The sequence below is a fragment of the Emys orbicularis genome, chromosome 1 (assembly GCF_028017835.1).
Source record: "Emys orbicularis isolate rEmyOrb1 chromosome 1, rEmyOrb1.hap1, whole genome shotgun sequence".
Taxonomy (NCBI): Eukaryota; Metazoa; Chordata; order Testudines; family Emydidae; genus Emys; species Emys orbicularis.
In genome coordinates, this window is record NC_088683.1 from 107388422 (window position 1) to 107405095 (window position 16674).

The 16674-nt window shown below is 42.7% G+C and overlaps 1 protein-coding gene across 1 annotated transcript in view; it reads left to right on the top strand.

Annotated features, from left to right (window-relative positions):
* KIAA1549 (KIAA1549 ortholog) overlaps nucleotides 1–16674 on the top strand; it is a 212482-nt gene that overhangs the window by 101195 nt on the left and 94613 nt on the right. The window contains exons 2-3 of the mRNA XM_065419825.1: nucleotides 6884–9679; nucleotides 11293–11381. Coding sequence (XP_065275897.1) covers nucleotides 6884–9679; nucleotides 11293–11381 — 2885 coding nt within the window. The remainder of the gene's footprint in view (nucleotides 1–6883; nucleotides 9680–11292; nucleotides 11382–16674) is intronic.

Consider the following 16674-nt stretch of genomic DNA (forward strand, 5'->3'; position numbering starts at 1 on the left):
TATCCACATTACTACTAAGCTGAAATAATTCCTCTCCCTCCTTGGTATTAATCCCTTTGATATATTTAAAGAGAGCAATCATATCCCCCCTCAGCCTTCTTTTGGTTAGGCTAAACAAACCGAGCTCCTCGAGTCTCCTTTCATAGGAAAGGTTTTCCATTCCTCGGATCATCCTAGTGGCCCTTCTCTGTACCCGTTCCAGTTTGAGTTCATCCTTTTTAAACATAGGAGACCAGAACTGCACACAGTACTCCAAATGAGGTCTCACCAGCGCCTTGTATAACGGAAGCAGCACCTCCCTGTCCCTACTAGAAATACCTCGCCTAACGCATCCCAAGATCGCATTAGCTTTTTTCACAGCCACGTCACATTGCCGACTCATAGTCATCCTGCGATCAACCAGGACTCCGAGGTCCTTCTCCTCCTCCGTCACTTCCAACCTATGCGTCCCTAACTTATAACTAAAATTCTTGTTAGTCATCCCTAAATGCATCACCTTACACTTCCCACTATTAAATCTCATCCTATTATTGTTACTCCAATTTACAAGGTCATCCAAGTCTCCCTGCAGAATATCCCGATCCTTCTCCGAATTGGCAATACCTCCCAACTTTGTGTCATCCGCAAACTTTATCAGCCCACTCCTACATTCGGTTCCGAGGTCAGTAACGAATAGATTAAATAAAATCGGACCCAAAACCGAACCTTGAGGAACCCCACTGGTGACCTCCCTCCAACCCGACAGTTCCCCTTTCAGTACTACCCGCTGCAGTCTCCCCTTTAACCAGGTCTTTATCCACCTCTGGATTTTCATATCGATCCCCATCTTTTCTAATTTAACCAGTAATTCCTCGTGCGGCACAGTATCAAACGCTTTACTAAAATCTAGGTAAATTAGATCCACCGCATTTCCTTTATCTAGAAGGTCTGTTACTTTCTCAAAAAAGGAGATCAAGTTGGTTTGGCACGATCTTCCTTTCGTAAACCCATGTTGTAATTTGTCCCAATTGCCATTCACCTCAAGGTCCTTAACTACTTTTTCCTTCAAAATTTTTTCCAAGACCTTGCATACTACAGAAGTTAAACTAACAGGCCTGTAGTTACCCGGGTCACTTTTTATCCCCTTCTTGAAAATAGGAACCACATTAGCTATTTTCCAGTCCATCGGTACCACCCCCGAGTTTACAGATTTATTAAAAATTATTGCCAAGGGGCTTGCAATTTCTCGCGCCAGCTCCTTCAATATTCTAGGATGAAGATCATCCGGTCCGCCCGATTTAGTCCCATTTAGCTGGTCAAGTTTGGCTTCCACCTCTGATACTTTAATGTCAATTGCCCCTCCCTTATTCCCCTCTGTCCCGCTCCCTCTATTCTATTCCTGTATTGGTCTAAGTACTACCATGTGGTTGTCTCTGTTTAATGTTATTGAGCATGGTAACAGGAGGGAGCTTTGTTCCTTATCTACAGAATAAGAGCATTAAAATAGGAATGTACTGTTACAAATACAGGTAATAAAAGTTTATTATCTAAGCCATTGCACTTGTGCCGTCCGTTACTCATCTGCTCATAGCCACAAGTGTTCTCCTTTTACTTTTTCAAGCTGTAGTTCAGAATCATAATTCTGTTTCCTGAGCCATCTAATCTCTCTTTTAACGTTATCAGCTTTGTGGATTTTGGCTTGTTGGATTGTTGCCTTGTCATCATTGCCTGGCTCAGTAACAGTATAGTTGTCCAGATAACAGCCTTGCTGGCAAACAAGCCAGTACTGATATTAGTCAATAACGTTGTGCAGTTCAGAACATTAAAATATACCAGAGCACAGGTGGTCTGTATGTTTTTGTCCCAGAGAATAGCTGGATTGGCTGCTTTGCAGTAATGAGGGGTTTGTCTGTCGTGCAGTATGCTTTACCTGAGGCTTGCCTTCTTCCTTGAACTTCACTTTATTTTTATGCTTTCTCTTCTGTCTATCTGCTTTTTGGAGCCCCTGCTACAAGTCCTATCTATTCTTGATGAGTTGCGCACACTGTTCTGATATGTAGCAGTCTAATAATGCAGTGTTGTCCTAGAGATGGCAGAAAACAATAATTTGTATTATTAATGACATGTGTGGTTTGAATAAGAACTAATGGAAATCTCCTCTCAAGAAATGCCTATGACAAAGTCACAGCCTGGATTCAGAGCAACATTCCCCACCTTCTTATATTTGTATATATAAGCTTATATTTCCAGCCTGCATGCTCATTAGATGTCTTGCAGTACTGCAACTGTTTTTACAACACAATGTCACGCAACAACTCTCAATTGCTTCCAGCAGAATTTGCTTAGTATTCATTCTTCTATCACTTTCATAATGCCAAAAATCCACAGAGTTCTCAGTATGAATCTCTGGATGATGCACAGAGGTAGTGCAGGCACCATTGAAAGTGATTCCAGTGTCCCTGGAACGGGCATAAATATCAGCAGATATAGATTTGGACCAGAGTTCCCAGGACATGTGAAGAGATTGGCTTATAATTGCACATAGTAAGTAGATTGTAGTAATATTTGCATTTCATAATAGATATGCATAGTGTATACATTTTTATAGTTGGTGTGGTTGTTGTGGTAAAGAAGCCTATACATCTGTCTTGCTGATGGAGATGAAAATGTAAGTCACAAACAAAAAACAAAGAACTGCCTCCCCTAAAGTATCTGGGTGTTCAAGATAAGTTTGGCATTGCCATAAGCAAGTGCACAGAGAACAAAGTATGAGAAAGGAGGACAGTATTATGGAAACACTAGGTAAATCTTATTGCATGCATGTGTATACTACATATAGAAGTTATATATGTTTACAATGTTCAGTCAATAGTCTGTCACTTTATTCTTTAGTCATTGTCTGCACACTCAAGAGGTGATTAAGAAGAAGCACAAAAACCAGATCAAAAGATGGATCAATGTCAGGGAGGCTTCTTCTGATGGAGCGATGCACCCTGGAGTTTGTTAACCTGAACTATATCCAAAGCACCTGCTGAAGCTTTGTGTCTGGGGAGCAATTAGCAGACAAGGTGTTGGCCTTCATATTGGAAGGCACTTTTTCACAATCATTCCAATTACTATGCAAGTGAATCAAAATCTTTTGTAAAATTCATAATGATATGGTACACTGCACTATATACTGGGTTCACAGGGATAATGGAATGAAAACTATTTGAGCAGAAAATCATCAAGGATACAATTGTGATTACGTATGGGTATTAGTCTTGCACAGATTTTTTTTCCAAAGGAAGGTACGATCAAAAGATTGTTTACTGTAATGCAGTGATTTTATACTTGGTCCATGCTTTATGGTCACTCTGTTTTTTTGTTCATATAGTGACCCAAGGCCACATAACTGCTTCTGCCTGTATTGAGGCTCAGGAGATAAACTCTGTTCAGATTTTACCTGAGTGAGTAGTGCATATGCTGCAAGATACTGTGCATGAGTTCCATAAAATAAAATTTTACCATAGCACACATCCTTTATTGGTAGTGTCCTGCATACTAATTCTAATCTGTTGGCATTTTTCAGATCACCAGATATGAAACTAATCACATTAATGTGTCAGCAGTTGAAAAATTATATTGGGGCATTTGCCAGACTGACCAAAAAGGAGCAGCTTGTCACAGCATCATTTTTGGAAGGTGGTGGTGTTGGTAGTCTGAAAGTGTAACAGACATATGAGCTACCTTTGCAAAGACTTGCCACAGGTTATTGAATGAAAGGGATGCTCTAGCAGGATGTAAACACAACTCCAGTTGGGCAACTTACTGTACCTCTATAGAGTACTTTTTGTTTTATATCACCGCATTGTATATGATGATATGTAATTATATTTTTTAACTGTTTAGTTCCTTTTCTGTGACTAAACTGCCTTGTGTATATTTTCTCTTGTCACATGCACCGTTGCAGTGGTGTGCCAGTAGCATCCCACAAACACTACCATGACAGCAGTGGGGTTGGGTGGGATGCAGGGTGATCAGATGGCATATTTTATATGTGAAGTGTCCTGAGGTAGCTCTCTTGCGTTTGGCTGCAGGGTCAGTACTTGGCTACTGAAACTCACATGGAGTATTCAAGACACAATCTGCCTTCCTGATTCACACAAGCACACACGTTTCTGAAACAGCTGCCATATAGGTCTCCCATCACACCCCAAGAACACCACCATGAAAGGGGAAAGTGACATGCGAAGAGAAAGCAAGTAATGTTCAGATGAGGGTATATCCTGACAGTTGGCTTTCAGCTTTTCTCATAGATGCTCAAATCCAGCCATTTCCAGTTGGATCCTGGTAGATGGGAACAGTAAAATTGTATTCCCAATGAAGTAATAGAGTTATAATTACTCTACCAGTGGCTTGTGAGTGCAGAGTAATGATCAAATGAAATGGTCACAGTATACTGCTCAGAGACTAGGAGAGGACCACATGGCAGCATTAACATAGGTTCATATCTTGTCAGAAGCAATTAATAAACTCTAGTGTAGCTTTGACACGGAGTGCAGACATACCCCTTGATCCATCATAATTAACATGAATGTAAGTCTTTTAAAATATTTGTCAGGTATCAGTTGTTTAAATAGCAGAACAACACACACATCAGCTTTACACATGACCTCATGAAACAGCTCTACTCCCAGAGAAAGGACTCAGCATCATGCCAAGGAGCCATGAGCAGGGCATCTCTTAGAGGTGCCCACTGTCCCATCGGCATTCACATGAATGTTAACCTTGACAGCAACATTACCAAGTCTTTTCAGTTCTCTGTGCTTTGGGCAAGATCCCCAGCATCATCCCTGGATCCCTAAAATGAGGACAATGCGAAAGTACAGTAGGTTTTGTACAATAGTGCACCAAACAAGTTGGTGTGTTTGCTAGTGTGCTACACTGTAAAGGGAATTACTGGATTTTCTACTCGTGGGATGTAATATCTGTGTTTGCGCTGACTGCTGACACTTACCACTGCATCAAGTTCCTATAATGTAACAGGGAGACATGTACAATAATGAATAAAAGCAGTATTGGGCTATATATATATCTCAACACTTACCGATATAGGAAATTGCCTCATCACATAAAGGTCTCATGGACTATTCATTGCTGTAGTCCAGGCTCCACAGGCAGAAAAATGTTTTTAAAGAACCGGTGACTAATTTAGGAATTCTGTACATTTTTTTGTGAATAGAAGTAGATCTTTTTGAGAGATTCCATTTTACAAGATTGCTCCAGCAGCCTCAGTGTGAAGAGATGAGAAAACTTGGCCGCTCTCTGCCATACACAGTTGGCCTCAATGACCAAATGAAGTGCTCTGCATAGGACAGCTATAATAATTTTCTGTGGGTGGTGCCTGTAGCAGGCAGAGGGAGTGTGATTGCCACCTACTGTTCATGGGTGGATGGGTGGGGAGAGCTGACTGAAAAAAAAAGTTATATCCGGGGAGTAGATGACCTCTCGAGGTCCCTTTCAGCCCTTCTTTTCTGTGATCCTATGACCAAAGAACTCCATGTGAGTGAAAAGTGCAATTTTTGCATGTGTCAATTTGCTAGTCAACAAACATAACAACACACCCCTGTATTGGGCTATTGAGCCTCATATTTCCATGCATAAACAGCAGTGTGTTTACAAATTCAGTACTGTGCTTGGATGTCTACCCAAGTATGCATGTCCAGATGGCAGTAGGCATAACTTTAGAGTCTGTTTTTGAAAACTTGGCCCATTATATCTTGATTGGTGTCATTCTCCTGCATGTACTACATAACTATTTCACTGTGCATTGTGTGTTCTCTTTACTAGTGAGCATAATAAGAACAAGGAAATTCAGTAGTACTAATTTAAAAAAGCAAAACAAAATTAAGTCCTCAAAGATGCTCAGAATTTTACTCTGTATTATGCCTTTTTACTCATTTTTATATACTTAGAATGTTAGCTGGCGCATATTATAGTATATGAAAAAGACCGTTGAAAACAAAGCTACTGCCTTTAAAGATCCTGTTTGCAGTGTTTTTGTAGCCCTGTTGGTCCCAGGATATTAGAGAGGCAAGGTGGGTGAGGTAATAACTTTTATTGAACCAACTTCTGTCAGTGAGAGAGACAAGCTTTTGAGCTACACAGACCTGAAGAAGAGCTAAGTGTCGCTCAAAAGCTTGTCTCTTTCACCGACAGAAGTTTGTCCAATAACAGATATTACCTCACCCACCCTGTCTCTTTAAAAATCCTATTAGTTTGGTGGGTTTAGTTAGACCAGGGATTGGCAACCTTTGGCACGCGGCTCGCCAGGGTAAGCACCCTGGCGGGCCAGGCTGGTTTGTTTACCGTCCGCGTCTGCAGGTTCGGCCGATCGCGGCTCCCACTGGCCGCGGTTTGCCGTTCCAGGCCAATGGGGGCAGCGGGAAGCGGCACAGGCCGAAGGATGTGCTGGCCGCGGCTTCCCGCAGCCCCCATTGGCCTGGAGCGGCGAACCGCGGCCAGTGGGAGCTGCGATCGGCCGAACCTGCGGATGCGGCAGGTAAGCAAACCGGCCTGGCCCGCCAGGGTGCTTACCCTGGCGAGCCGCGTGCCAAAGGTTGCCGATCCCTGAGCTAGTCCATTGCTATGCTGGGTCAGGTGTGGTTTGGGAAGAGCTTAACGTTAAGCTACTCTGCCTCCATGGAATGTATTACTGTAATAAAACTTAACATTTGTGTTGACAGTCTATACTGTCATTCAGAAGTTTTGTCTCAGTCTTGGTTGTCACTTTACGATTATTATCTCAGAATTCTGAGTATGTTGCCTATTAACCACCATTTGTAGGGTTTCCTGAAACAGTCTTAGTTTGATTGCATTTGCTTACATTATAACTGATCAAATTTTGTCTTTTATTTTTCAGATGGTGTATCCTTGGAGCAGCAAAATCTTTCCTTACTCTCAGTGGGATCTAAACTACATCAAAGTACAGTGAGCAGCATAGCACACATGGCCTTAACACAAAGCACAGTACAACCCCAGGAAAATAATTTTCTTCATGTGGTTTTATCATCACTTACCACTCCCTTTGATATGACTTTATTTGACCAAGAAAGAATGAGCAGAAGTTCAGAAGGAAGAACTATGCCAGTGGGAGATATCACAGTAACTAGCAATGAAGCATTTTTAAGTGACGATGGATTGATTAGCTCCTTTCCGAATGAACAGTGGACTCCTTCACTAAAGTCTATTACAGTGGAGTATCATTCAGATAATTCAGTAGAGCCACCAAGAGAAACCTTAGAAACTGTGTTGCTAAAACCTTCATTATCTGTCCTTTTGTTGCCATATGATGAAATGAAAACAGCACAACAAATGACAACATCACGTGCTGCCTCTGGTCACAGTCGTGCTTTCACACAATTGAAGCCTTTTGCTCCAGATGGTATAATTCCAACTACAAGCAGAGACTTGCTATTGTACCCCACAAATACAGATATTTATTTAAGTTCCACTACATCAGAGGTGGTGGTTGGACTGGCGGGAAATGTAGATGGAAGCTATGCATCTAGTTCAGACTCCTCACTGTTTTTGCCTTTTGATACTACTTCAGAAGGGTCCTCTGTTCTTACAAGACAGCTGAATGAGGATAGCCAACTTAACCCAGATGCTTTGGCAAAAAGTACTGATCAATACACTGAAGCTTACCCTGATGTGAATAGCGATGCAACAGAAACTTTGGATCTAAGGACCTATTCTGTTGCAAGCATTTCTAGGGCAGCACCTGTTTTGGTAACCAGCATGGAGCCTGCTTTGTTTTCAATTAGTCTTCCATATGTGTCTTTCCCAGTTCACTCAGCTGCTGGTTCCACTGACTCAGATACTTTTGTTACTGATGACTTGTTTACACATGTGTTTTCCCATAAATCCTCCAGTACAACACCAAATTTGCCTGGCAATTTAGAAATACCAAGTCAAGTTGAGCTCTTCAGTGAGTTCATAAGCCCAGTGCCTTTCACTAGACCATATGCTTCATGTTCGTACTGTGACTTTGCCTCAGTTCCACCAGAACAAGTGTTTTCAGCAGGACACATAGAACATGATGTGGGTTCGGGTGATTATATTGAAACATTGTCCTTCACAGCCTCTGAGGAAAAAGGCATTACTCCACTTACAACTGTAGTTACTGACTTGTATGAGCTGGAGGAGTCAACTCCTGAAATCTTTGATACTACTTTTCCATCAAGACCTGTTGTTTCATTTTCTTCAAGACTTATAGAAGTCTCTGAGTCAAACTTGTTTTTTTCAAACAGTGTGGACGTTGGTCTTAACATAATGAGTACAACAATATTTCCTTCGTACAGACAGCCCTCTGAAGGAATATCACTGGATATCACTTCTGTTCAATTCCCCTTCCCTATTACTGAAACTGTTACTTTAACATCTGGTATTAGAGCAAAATCGTCTGATATCACCAGCGTTCTCCTTGAATCCGTGTTTACCACAAGTGAGAATATACCGTCAGTTACAATCAAACATACAGGCCTGCTGGAATCACCTGAATTTATGCCCTCAGAATCTGTACTTTGGCTTGACAAAACACCTGCAAGTGTTTCAATGGACAAATCATCTGTAAATATTTCAGATTTTTCATCCAACCTTTTATCAACACAGTTTCTCTCTGAACCTAGCAGCTGGTCATCTTTATCATCTGCTGTATCCACCTTTTATTCAAGAATGCCAAGTGATTTATCAACACTATTACCTCAGGTCTTCCCTACACTGCTGGGGACATCGGTAGTTTTTGATGATTCCTCTAGTTGGGATTCAACTGAGTTTCCTGCCACTGACAGCACAAGCATAGAGGTTTCTCATCTCTCTCCCTGGCAGACTTCATACCTTTATTCAAATACGTTTTCTGTTCCAAACACACACAATCCTGAAGTAATATCATCAAGTTTTTACTCTTACTCTTCCATGTTACTAGAAGGAACATCAGTCTTGCTAATGGATTCTGAAGTTTCGTTTACCTCAATTTTCACAGAAGCTACCTCTCAGTTAGAGTCTTCACTCTTCTCCCTTGAATCAGCAGTTCCTACACTGGTGCTGTCCATTTCTGACTCAGAATCTTTTCTCACCAGCAATATCTTGGTTGATGAAACACACTTGACCTCATGGTTTACCACCTTTCAGACAACTCCTGTCTTAAGTGTATCTTCGTCCCTTCTCTCAACTGTTACAGCTTCAGATGAGGATACTGGTGCTACTGCTAACCACACGTTGCTTTTAACATCTCTTTCCAAGGCAACTGCTAGTACAGCACATTTTACAACAAATCCATATACACTGTTGTTGCATACGGATGTGAACAGCATTACCGCTTCACCTACAGAGTCAATTTCTGTGGTTACATCATTTGTACCTACACAGCTGCCTCCATCCATAAACACTTCCACTGAATTTGGCACACAAACAAAAACTAGTGTAACTGAAGTTACCAATAGAACAAGTGCTACTACTGCCACTACTACCACCATTAGTAGCATAGTTGGCCATCGTACAACTACTGAGAGCAACTCAAGTACTTCCTCATCCCCTTCTACTGCTGTAGTGGCCACGACTCCATCTGAAGCTATAATTATCACCTCTGCCATGACCACAACCCGACAACCATATGTTTGTGACATCACTGTTCCCGATACTTACTTAATCATGGCTGGTAAGATATTGCTAACTTTATTTCAATTTTTTTCTTTAAAATTATTTCAAAACTATTCCCCATTCTCCCCCCCCACACACACACACAATTTACTAATGAACATCACCTTCTAATGCTAATCTTATCATTTAAATTACACATGTATGGGCGCTCAATGAACATTTGAAAGGAACACAGCATGGAATGTAGATTACTAAATATAAACCTACTGTCTTGTTTACATGTACTTGTTATGAAGGGCCAGATTTTCAAAACTCAGCCTGTATTTCCATGCATACAGCCTGGTTTGTATCCCTTGCTCATACAAATTATAAAATTTAGCTGCACAAAACCTGTCCCTTGTGCACAAGTGTAGTGCAAATGGTGCTTTAAAATTGATCATGCATACATGTAGGCTTAATTGCAGCTCCTTTATAATTTTGGTGTTAAATTTATAGTATTCTTACAGGACTGTTATGCAGAATCTTTTAATAGCATGGTGGAATAAGTTTCCCTTTGAAGATATTGGGACTGTTTATAAATGCCATAATTTAAAATAAACTTTAGAACATGTGAAACTAAAGTCAGTTTTTCTAAATATCTTTAACATTTTATTTTGTCATGCGAAAATGAGCTATGTACCTGTATTTGGATTATTTTAGTTGGACTTGGTGTGGTTATGATCAGAAAAGTGACTTTGTTTGCTTAAAAAGAAAGTTGCCTTGTTACTGCCAAGCTAACTACAGTTGTGAAGAAGCCATATTTGATGTCAACCAACAAAAAATTTCCATTTAAGTTTTATGGTCAGAATGTGTGCGTTTGATGTATAAAACAGAAAGAACAGAGTTTAATTTTTTCCAGATACGAGGGTGAGCTGGCTGTGCTAGTGTTAAGAAAGATCGTGGGGGGGGGGGGGGGTTGAGGGGGGGGGACTTGTAAACAGAGCAGTTTTACTGTGCAGATATTTGATGGAGAATAAATACAAAATACCAAGATGCCATTTTACAGTTGCTTTCAATAATCACTGTCATAATTTAAAGTGTGGTTATGGTTAGCAATGCACCTGTGAGTGTTTATAAAGTACCTTCTTATTCAACAGTCTGCCTCCATGTGTAATCAGTGCAGTGTTTGCTTGCTTTTTTTTTTTAAACAAAAATAACATTGGTGGTTTTTTTTAAAAGCCTATTAGTAGTGTATATCCAACACAGTTATTGGACAGTGATTTGCATTCTATTCTGGCTTATGCATCATCTACAGAATTGTTAACTGTATTACAACAGCAGAATCTTTATTACAAGTGCTCAAATAAAAAAGAACACAGTTTGACTTTCAGATCCAGTTTGAATTTCTAGTCCATCTGTTACAAAGGTAATTGTTTTTACTAGCAGATGAACAAATTTGATATGGAAACAGTTGAGAGAAAATAACCACAGAATCCATGAAGCTATTTATAGAGTCACCTTTTCAGGGTATAATTGCACTTCTGTCTGCATCTTATCCCTATGTCTTACGCCTTCAACACACTTGACCTCATTACCTGCTTTGTCTTGCATCAAAAAACTGAAAATGCAACATTGAACCAAAGCACCATAGATGAAGCTAAAATGTACTTACTGACTCTCGTTAATTTCCAGTGCTGGCCCGCAGAGCTGTGCTAGAAAATGTCAGTGATTCCATCAAAGAAGTGCTGAGAGTTCAGTTCAGGCGATCAGTAGAACTGGAGGTAAGTGGTACCAAATGTGTACGTTCTTTGCTTAATATAATGCTATAGTGTGGTGTGTTTTTGTTTTTGTTTTTAATTTTCCTGTATAAAATAACGATTAAAAACACAAAAACCTGGTGATTCTAAAGCACAGAGGAATTTTGTTTGAGGTTAAACAGGAATACTGTATACATAAAACATCTTTTCTTGCATTTTTAGTGCAAGTGTAACATGAATTGTTACTTACATTTTTAAAATGTGACAGATTTAGGGAAGCGCACCTTCCCGATAAGCAGTGCTCCCCCACAGCTCACGCTCTTTATTGGCTGCTGTGTTGAGCGCTGCCCCACCTGTTTCAATCCACTTTAACCCCTGCATAGATTAATATCGAAAGGTGAACTGAAAAGCTTATACCGTCTAAAATATCAGTTCAGGGCCCTGTCTTTCTCCGGTGCCAGCTGATGACATCCCAAGCACTTAAAACAAGACAGGGAGCCTTCTCCATAGCTTGTGCTCGTTTATGTTTTAGTGATATCAGTGCTTGCAGGGGAAATGTGGAATCCTGAACTCAAGACTTGATAGGTCGAAGAACATAGGAAATAATTTTCAGTTGTTAAATGTCATTTTTAAGTCTACAGATAGGTAAGTCTGGGATATTCAGTAGTGTTTTTCCCTCTCTCCTCTGTGATGTTGAAGTTTGTGTTTTTGTTTGTTTTAAAGGCTTAGACCACCCTCCAGGTTGGGGCGCAAATCAAGTTTGGGAATCCATAGGACCTTGAGAGGTCATCTAGTTCGGTAGTCCCCTGCACCCATGGCAGGACTAAGTATTATTTAGACCAGTGGTTCCCAAACTTGTTCTGCCGCTTGTGCAGGGAAAGCCCCTGGCGGGCCGGGCTGGTTTGTTTACCTGCCGCGTCCGCAGGTTCGGCCAATCGTGGCTCCCACTGGCCGCGGTTCGCTGCTCCAGGCCAACGGGAGCTGCTGGAAGCGGCGGCCAGTACGTCCCTCGGCCCACGCCGCTTCCAGCATCTCCCATTGGCCTGGAGCGGCAAACCGCGGCCAGTGGGAGCCGCGATCGGCCAAACCTGCGGATGCGGCAGGTACACAAACTGGCCCGGCCTGCCAGGGGCTTTCCCTGCACAAGCGGCGGAACAAGTTTGGGAACCACTGTTTCAGACAATCCCTGACAGGGGTTTGGAGATTTTTAAGAGGAGGTTAGACAATGATGGAGATTCCACAACCTCCCTTGGCAATTTATTTCAGTGCTTAACTACCTTCACAGTTAGGAAGTTTTTCCTAAAGTCCTTCTAAACCGCCCTTGCTGCAATTTAAGCCCGTTGCTTCTTGTCCTATCCTCAAAGATTAAGAAAAACAATTCTTCTCCCTCCTCCTTGTAATAACCTTTTATGTACTTGAAAATTGTTATCATGTCCCCTCTGTCGTCTCTTCTCCAGACTAAACAAACCCAATTTTTTCAATCTTCCCTCATAGTTCATGTTTTCTAGACCTTTTATCATTTTTGTTGCTCTTGCCTGGACTTTCTCCAATTTCCCACATTTTTCCTGAAATGTGGTGCCCAGAACTGGACACAATACTCCAGTTGAGGCCTAATCAGCGTGGAGTAGAGCAGAAGAATTACTTCTTGTCATCTTTATATAACAGATAAAAATGATGCAGATAGAGTCTGCTTGAGTGCTGACAGGTCTCTAATGCTGTCCCAGAATTCCCCTTGGGACCTTTGTTGTGTTTACCTTCCTGCTCCCTGGTTCAGGACTTGAAAGTTACCTCCAGTCAGTATAAATAGCCTGCCTTAGTTTTCAGACAGTGCCTTAGCACGCAGCTTTCTGCACCTGTTGCACTCCTTCAGATCAGATGGCATCTGATTGAGCATCCTAAGCATGCATCTAGCTGGCCTGAGTCTGACACCAATGTTCTTGTGGACCCTGTGGTGTGAGACCAGTCAGAATGGCTTCAGGTCCAGGACCAGAAATCAAAAGTCTTATTATGCTACCTCCAGTAAGCTCGTTAAGGATAGGCTTCACTGGACTAGAGAAGATAAAATCCAAGAAGAACCTGTACTGCCAGGCAAAGAACCACAAGTCCTAGCCTGATGACTCCCCTAGAATGTCCCCATTCTCTGAGGAGCTGCACTGGGTGCTCAGCAGTGTCCCAACCATGGAGCCTGAGTACACCCTGGACACCTCAAGGGCCCCCTGGAATGTGCGTGGACTCAGGGTCAGCACCAGCCACAGCAATCTCAGCTGAGGCAGAGCAGATGTTTGCCACGTCCACGCACAGCCAGTCTGACCTCGTTCAGTACTCCTAGGACCTGTTTGGGGAGGAGATGGAGAAACAGACTGGGGAGAATGCAGCAGAGGAATCAGCATCACCTCAGTTGGGTAAGGGAGTGAGTGATTTGCCCTTGTTATGGCTAGGGGGGATATGACAACATAAGGGGGCTGTTGTTGCCTGTTTAGGACCAATCTCTATTACTGTAGTGGGGGGTGTTGGGTGCTGGAGGGCAGGCTTTTATATTATACTGGTTTCAGGTTCACTTGAGGGGAAAGGGGAGAAATATCGTCCCACTGGGCATGTACAGTCCAAGATGAATTCTGCGTGGGGGAACAAAATTTTAAACATGCAAGCAGTGATTTTTTTTGTGGTGCACACCCCTGCAGATATGCAAAGCCGTGGTTATTAATACAAGCCGAGCAATGGTCGCAAACACAGCAATGGGGGTGAGACAAGTTTGGCTACAGAATGCGTGTACAGCAATATGTTTTTTCTCACACTACCCTAGCATTATGTTTTTGGAGGCAGCCAAAGCTTTAAAAAAAACAAAACACTAGCCTAGGAAATAAGTCCATTGCATGGTCTTTGGCAGTATTAAATCCAGAGCACTTGCAAAGTCTCTTGGAAATACTGGTCTGTGGTCTGGCTGCCAGAGTGGAAGGGGGTAGGTTGCAAAGGCACATCTGTGGTGGTTCTGTGTTACTGCCTCTAGTTTAGCATCCTGTTTATACTGTCCCAGATTAGTTCACTAGTCCCCTGTCATCAGTCTGCCCATCACTCGCCAGATGATGAAACAGCTTCCTGGCATAGATGGGTGGTTATCTTCCAGAGTCCTGGAACACCTGTTCAGTGATCTCAGGCAGGTTCACCTCTTCCATTGCCAGCACAACTTGAAATAACAGTACTGTCATGGAGTTAATGTTCTGTCGTCCCAGGCCGATCCCTCGCACATTCAAGTCCGCAACACCCCTTTTAAAAATGAAATAATAAAAAAAAATTGTGTGACTGTATAAAGCATTTGCCATTGTCGGGGGCAGGGGAGGGAACGCTGGAACTGAGCAGCTTCGGAGTAGAGAAATGCAAAGATGGAGGACAATGAATGCCAAGGAGGTAAAAGTTGTGACTTTTCCCTTGCTGTGAAGTTAAAGGGGAGAAACTTTTCTTTTCCCCCCCTCTGAGCAGAAGAATAATGCATTGTTTTTCAGGACCATCTGCCCCAGTGCAGGTGAGACATCCACGTAGAAGACCACTGACAGTGAACACCAGGGTCCAGAACCTCTGTAGCAAAAGGAAAAGGATAAAGGACAACCTGCTGCACAGAGACTTTGTCTGTAGATGAGACTGCCTCTTTGAGCTACTAGGGAGACGATAGAACAGGACTGGCAGAACCAGGCTGCAGCTGAGGGGATGCTGGAGAGGAAGAAGATGGCTGCAAACGACATCTACCATGAGGGAGCAGGACCATGAGGAGTAGAGGGATCTGTCTGAGCACATGCTGGGACTGATGGCCAGCAGGTTCCAGTACAACTTGGGTCTGGACTCTGTCCAGGTCAGCCTCCTGCTGTTGCCTCCCCTCCACACTAACACATCCTGCAGCCAGTGACCTCTGCATAAGGGGTAACCCAGTCCATAGATGGGAGGGAGGGCACATGGTCAGCTGTACCCTGTGCACTCCACCCGGTGCAGGCACAACAGAGTAACATCAAGGACTCTGACGATGTGCGTTTTCATTACACGGGATGTGGTATTGCACCCCCTGTGCACTTGACTGCCTTCTGACAGCTGCACTGGCAGTGTTACTCTTTCAATAAAATATTTTGCTGTACAGTCCCTTGGTGTGTAAGTACTTTGAGAACAAGACAGAGGGGAACTGTATTGAACTGCCTTGAGTGCAGGGGACTGGATTAACTGGCCTAGTGAGATCCCTTCCAGTCCTACACTTCTATGATTTTAATACTCTCATAGCTTGACAATACATATATACAAGCACATGATTCTCATATAGGTGCAGTCCATTACAGTAAATGCTTACCTATCTTATTTTCACCTTCCAAACCAAGGAGTCCGTTACTTCCCTATCTCTTCCAGGCCCAACCTTAGCTGATGCACATTCTGGCTACCTGTATCAGACTTGTTAAGCAGCGCAATCATTGCCCCAGTCGTGCCCAAAGTATTCCCTCTTAACCTCACATATGTTGTGCAGAACACAACGTACCCCAGTGACATGAATGGCATTATAGAAGCTGCAGTCTAAATGGTTTTGTAGGCAACATTATCTGACCTTCAGTCAGCCAAATGTACCACCATCCTGCAGCTGCACATGGTATAATTGAACCTTCTACCAGATGTCCTCACATCAGGGCAGGGCTTCGTGAGCCAGGGCAATAGAGGATAAGCTGGTTTCCCAAAATAACAGAGGACACAGACATCGTATTGATATCCCACTGGGTGGGAATAAAGTCCCCGCTTGTCAAATTTCAAAAAGGCAGAATCTCTGGAATGCACTGGCATCATGCTCCCTGGCTGTGCATCCCATGAAGTTGTATGTGAACCTCCCTCTGCGGTCAGCCAAGGACGGCTGAACAATGGAGTAGTATGCTTTCTGGTTTATGTAGTCATGCGGTCCTTGTGGAGCATGCAGATAATGGGCACATTTGTACCACCAATGATGCCAGCACAGTTCAGGTAGCCAATTTGCTCGAAGACCGCTATTATTTCATGAACATTTCCAGTCTTCACCAAACTATAATTCACTAAAGCTATAATTGCTTTGCAAACCTCCATCACCACAGCACTGATGGTTGACTTCCTGATGGCAAACTGATTAGCCACTGACCTGCATCAGTCTGGGGTCGCCAGCTTCCAGAGAGCAATAACAACACACTTCCATACCACTACGGCCTGTCTCATCTGCTTATCCTGCCTTTAAAGTGCTGGGAAAAGCTCTTCACACAGCTCCAGGAAGGTGGTGAAAGTTCTGTGTCCACTGCTGGTCATCCCAGGTCTGCATTACATTGCAGTC